Raw genomic sequence first — 6,000 nt, 5'->3', positions numbered from 1 at the left:
ATGTTATAATGTGTATTTTGATTTTTTTTAACACTTATTCAAAACATGTATTTGAAAACATATTAATCACGTATTTGACAAATGTTCAATGTGCATAAAAAATGCTTCCGATGTACACAAAAAATGTACAACGGTCTGCTGAAACAATTAGACATGGAGTATTAAGGAGGAAGAAAAAAAAAGAAAGGAAAAAGGAAAATAAAAACGGAAAAGAAAATAGGAAATCGCCGATTTGGCCCACTTAGCCCTATCTGGCCCAGCAACCGACGGTCGAAGGCGTTAGGGTAGGAATCGCACCGGATCTCCTCCCTCTTCAGTCTTCCTTGAGCCGCCACTAGTATAAAACATCGCTCCTCCCCAAGCATCCCCAATTCTTCGCCAACAAAATATCGATCTTGTTCTTGGCTGCGTTGTTGAGAGCTGATAGTCTCCATTCCAGAAATTGTCGGGTTCAATTGGATCCCAACCCCACTCCTCAGGTACTCGGCGAATCTCTGATGATAATCTCCGTGTCTGTACTGTACATGGTTCTTTGATATTACCAAGAGAAGAAACGAGAATCATCATCACAAACATTCAACGAGTTCCTTGTTCTTTCTTCTGATTATCAGGAGGTCCGCCCGCCATCGCCATGGGCAGCCGGTTTGTGAATCTGTTGGCCATGAGCTGCAACGGCGGCCCCAGACACTTCAGCCTTCACTGCTTGAACCCGGCAAACTTATTTCGCCCAGCCCGGTCACGGCCAGCGCTTCGAGCAGTTCATCGACGGCCAGCGGACGCCCCGCTGCCTCCGCCGTCCCTGTCATTCGACTGGCCCTGCAGGAAGGGCGAAGAGGCGTGGATGAATTTCATGGCTTTCGGCCCCGGCCGGGAAAACCTCCTCGCCGTGGACCAAATCGGCAGGAGCTTCTTGTACAACCACGACTCGCGCTTGCTCCGCACTGGGATGCCCAAGATGCGCAAGCCCATTATCGACCCCATCTCCGTTGCCGTGGGCGACAGCCTATACGTCATGAGCGGCAACCCTGGCCGGCTGCCCGATCGGGGCTGCTTCCAGGCTCTCCTCAACACCCGCCTGCCTGCTAGCCACGCCCAAGACTGGTGCTGGTATTCCCTCCAGCCACCGCCTTTCTTTGCCGACGACGATGACGGGGTGGATCGATCCAGCTGCCGCGATGCCCCAATGCCCTTTGAAATCAGTGCCTACGCCGTGGTTGACGATTCACAGATCTGGATATCCACATCTGGCGCCGGCACATACTCGTATGACATCGCGAGTGGCGCGTGGAGCAAACTAGGCAACTGGGCACTGCCGTTCAGAGGTCGCGCCGAGTACATCCCTGAGCACAACCTCTGGTTTGGCTTCACACCCGACGATTTGCTGCTCTGCACATCGGACCTCACTGCCTCGTGTGAGTTGAGGCCGCCCGTGCTGCAGGATGTGTGGACAGACGTGAACAGGCCAGAAGATTGGACCCTGACAGACGCCAGCATTGTGCCGCTCGGCTCCGGTCAAGTCTGCGTTGCCAGGTTCTTTCTTACCTGCCCAGAGGAGAGCATTGAGGATGTGTATGGCTATGCCCTTGAGAAAACAGAGAGTTTTGCTGTTCTCGAGGGCGTCAAATTGTTAAAGGCTGGGTGGGCTCATCTCCGGATGGTTAAGCACAAGTCGGAGCGTTACGTCTTCGGCCGTGACCTTGTCATACCGCTGTGATAATTTGTACTTCATCTATGGCAAGTGAGTTCTCTTAGATCAAAGACCAGTGGCTCGCTTGTGTATTGTCCTACTTTCTATCTGTCAATTGTTGTTTCCGTGCCCTACAGTAGTTGGTGCTTGTGCTTTTGTTATGTAGCTTGTTGACTTGTTTTTACTGGCCCCAACTTACGCTCGCACCCTTACCCTTCGCCTCCATCTGGTGAATTATCCTCGTGGGACAAAACAAAATAAAATGTTCTTTTTAGATTGATTGTTTTGAGTTGGTTTAGATTTCTTTTGAGATCTAGAATTTTAACCATATGCTTTGTTCTTAAGCTTTCAATTCTGTTCAATAAGCCATTGTTGGACAGACCATGATAACCGTGCATGTAGTTTCTTAGAAGCAGCACCATTGAAGCCGATCAATAGAAGGATAGAATATGAATGGTTCAGTTTTGCATGACTCTGTAGTTTCTTACCATTGAAGCTGATCAATAGAAGTATGGTCTATGGAATATAAATGGTTCAGTTTTGCATGACTCTACCCTAGGAAGTTGAACATGCAGCATTAAGCAGCCGTTGTGCTCATTGCCCCAGAAGATGCTATCAACAGATCAAACATACTACATCCTGTTTGCACCCGGGCTTGGCACCAAGCAGAAGGTACCATACGCAAGTCATTTGTGCTCAGTTGTGCAGCGCTGAACAAACACAGTCCGCAACAGTCTTAAAAAGATGCAGCAGCACCAAATCAATATAAGCATGGATCTTTGAGGCAACACGGTGTGGATGGATATTATACTTTCACCATTTCTTACCGCATTCCTTGCTTCCCAAATATGCCATACGGTGATTGCCATGGATGGATATTATACTTTCACCATTTCTTGGAAATCACCATATGGCATATTTGGGAAGCAAGGAATGCGGTAAGAAATGGTGAAAGTATAATATCCATCCACACCGTGTTGCCTCAAAGATCCATGCTCATATTGATTTGGTTCTGCTGCATCTTTTTAAGACTGTTGCGGGACACAGTCGTGAGACACCATCAAGTTCATCGGTTAGATGGTCTCCGCCGCCACCCGGATCAGTCCTTATTAACGTCGACGCAGCTATCTTCTCAAACCTGCACAAACTGGGAATTGGCATCCTGATTCGGAACCACAAAGGCGAATGCTTGGTCGCTTGCACTGAGCCACTTAAAGGGATGGTACAGCCAGAACTTGTTGAAAGCTGGGCGCTCCGTCATGCCGTGATTCTCGCCCGTGATGAGAGGCTGACCTCTGTCATTTTCGCTTCAGACTGCCTCTCCTTAGTACAAAGAATGAACTCTTCATCCATGGACAGGTCTGAAGTGGGTGTAGTGGTGTCAGATATTAAGCGTTTGGTTGCTTGTTTTTCTTCAGTTTCCTTCTGCCATGTCAAGCGGTCGTTGAATGCTGTTGCTCATATACTAGCTAGGTCCTGTGAGTTTGTCAGTTCAAAAGCTGTGTACTATTCTACTCCAGAGTGTATCAGGCAAACTCTATGTACTGATGTATACTAATTAATAAATTGCAGCATTCTCTCTCTCTCTCTCTCAAAAAAAACACAGTATTTCATAGTGCTTGAAACTTAACTTCGATATTGTTCCATAAATCTGATAGAGTTTCCTAATGAGGAAACACATAGCTCCTCAATAGTCTTTGGCGACTTGTACTTCGTAGTTACAAAGAATATACTGTGAAGGAGTACAGGGGCATTTTAATATAGAAGCCCACACAATTTCAAACCATATGTTGTGAAAACAAGATTTTTTTTATTAGGTAACATGCGTTTAGCGGCTGTGTGTTCTAGAGTCAGTCGGATGCCCTTTGGCCAGGTTTGAGTTGATATGCATTTGTGTTGCTTTTGGTATTTCCTGCCGTCGCTTTCTTTGTGACCCGGATGACTTGTGTTGTAAGACTTTTAGCACGTAATCTTAAATCATTGTATGTTCTTGAGTTTCCTCTCTAGAAATTCTGTTTTTATTTCATATTCATAACTTTGGGGCAGCTTGTAATCACATTTTTATCACCAATACAGGTATGCTACTCGACGATGGACTGTCAGCAGAACTTTGGCAGGAACGGCGGATAAAGTGTTCAATGCATTCAGCAACGACTTGGGGGCTGAAAAACTGAAGATGCTTTTGTGTTGCCCCTTTTATCTTCTGACGGAATTAGTTTCATGTCTATCTGTGGTCGTCACATATATCTTGTGATGTAGAGATCAGGGTTGAAGATTATTAACCTATGTATAATATATATGCTAAAAAACTATCTATTGTCCCTTTAGCATTACTAGCAAACGTGCCCATGTGTTACAACGGGAGACACAAAAAATACATGCTAACCAAATAAGTATGATGAGTGTCCTCTATTTTAACATGGTGGCTCATCATGTTGCCACATATCTTTCTTCTCACTCTCGTTGATGATGGACACAATGTCCACGTGATTGCAATGCATTCGACGTGGTAAATCCCTAGGCAATGACTTGACACTGGACGACACACTTGCCATTGTCTTGTGCAAGGGAATATTTTAAATCTTTAAAAACAAATCTCATCGATCACATACTACTCCCAATGCCTACACATATAAAGACTTCCCAAAAACTAATCAAATCCTAGACATAAAATACTTCTGAATCGGCGAACAGTTTTTTGAATCGACAAACATCTTTTTTAAATTAGGACATCTTTAAAAAATCACGAACATTTGTTTTGTTTAGACAAACAATTATTGAAATGCATCAATAGTTTTTGAATTCATGAATATTTTCTGAGTCAGCTAACATTTTTTGAATTGATGACTTTTTTAATTGGGGGATAAATTTTGAATTTTGCAAAAAACATTTGATTTTTGAATATTTTCTAAAATTTCATGGACATTTTTTCCAGATTCTAAAATATGTTTTGAATACACAATCATTTTTTTTCAAAATAATGAACATGATTTTACTCCGCCACATGTTTTTCCAGATTGTGATTTTTTATAATTTGCGAACAGTTTCATAAAATCACCAACATTTTTTGAAACAGCGAAAATTTTATGATTTCCCGAAGATTTTTTGAATTCACTCACATTTTATAATTTCTCTAACTTTTTTATAACTGGAATTTTTTTATAATTTGGAATTCCCAAATTAATTTAAAGAAGAAAAAACTAAAACAGAAATAAGAATAGAAAAGACAAATAAAAAAAGCAGGGGCGTCACACCTCGTAGGCCAGCCCATGACGGGACGGCCCAGCAACGCGGGAGCCATAAACTGTCTTTTTTTTTTTCTGTTTTAATTCTGTTATCCCCCCTCACAACTCCCAGCTCTCTACACACGGTCTCGGCAGTACGAAGCGACACGGTCTCGGCCGTGCGCTCAAGAATGAAGAGAGCATCATTTTGCCGTGCTTTTACGGTTATAATACTTGCATATTCAAATCACATAAAAACATTGAGAGAACTTAGCTAGATCTGGTTATGCTATTTATTTATGAATTTGCCTTCATACCTTCAACCTTGTGTATTTTTGGTTCTCCAGTAGACTATATAATAAGTATGTTAGTGTCAAATATATAATTTCTACTATAACATTTTTTGTTCCAATTGGAGAACTTTTTGCATGCATTAAGTTAGTCATGCTCTGTTTCTAGCTTTGCCACTAAGTGTTATAAAATCACTCACCCTGCTTGGACTGTTGGTGTTTTTGTCACTGCAATTTAATTTAGTTATTCGGTGTAATTTCACTACTACTCCCTCCGTCTGTCGGTGGAAAGGACACCTATGGAATCACAGGGAATCCCTTCTATGGTTGGCGGGCACGGGGCTATGGAAAGAGCGGGTTTAGAAGATAAACACGGGGGAGTTTTTCCAGGTTCGGGCCGCAAGTGATGCGTAATACCCTACTCCTGCTGGTTTGTGTTTATCTGGTGTTCTTGGACTAGCTACAAAGCGTGCAGGGTCCAAAAAGTCTGAATCCTTCTCTAGTATGCCTCGAGCCTCCTTTTATAGCCAAAGGGGTCGCCATAGTGGCACACAGGAGGTGGAAAGTTTGTACCGTATACAAGTCTATCGCCTGGTACCGTAGGACAAACACATTTAATGCACTGCCGACGTCCCCCCTCACTTTATCGGGGACGACAAGGAAGCTCGTCTCGCTCGTCGCCACCTCGCCTCGCACTGACGCGCGTCCAAGCTGACTAGGCGTGCAGCACCGCGCTGGCTGGCTGACTGCTGAGTTGGTGCGGTGGCGGAGTCTTCACGAAGATCTGCATGCCACCACG

At 43.9% G+C, this 6,000-nt stretch overlaps 1 protein-coding gene across 1 annotated transcript; it reads left to right on the top strand.

Annotated features, from left to right (window-relative positions):
* Nucleotides 1-303: 303 nt before the first annotated feature.
* LOC123182321 (uncharacterized) lies at nt 304-4,028 on the top strand. Its single transcript, XM_044594846.1, has 3 exons — nt 304-479; nt 612-1,738; nt 3,764-4,028. Exon 2 carries the CDS (start codon nt 632-634, stop codon nt 1,712-1,714), a length of 1,083 nt encoding a protein of 360 aa, XP_044450781.1. The 5' UTR covers nt 304-479; nt 612-631; the 3' UTR covers nt 1,715-1,738; nt 3,764-4,028.
* The last annotated feature ends 1,972 nt before the right edge of the window (nt 4,029-6,000 follow it).

Source organism: Triticum aestivum, chromosome 1D (assembly GCF_018294505.1).
Source record: "Triticum aestivum cultivar Chinese Spring chromosome 1D, IWGSC CS RefSeq v2.1, whole genome shotgun sequence".
Classification (NCBI taxonomy): Eukaryota; Viridiplantae; Streptophyta; class Magnoliopsida; order Poales; family Poaceae; genus Triticum; species Triticum aestivum.
Note: the sequence above shows the minus strand (reverse complement) of the source record. Positions and strands in the feature narration are given on the sequence as shown.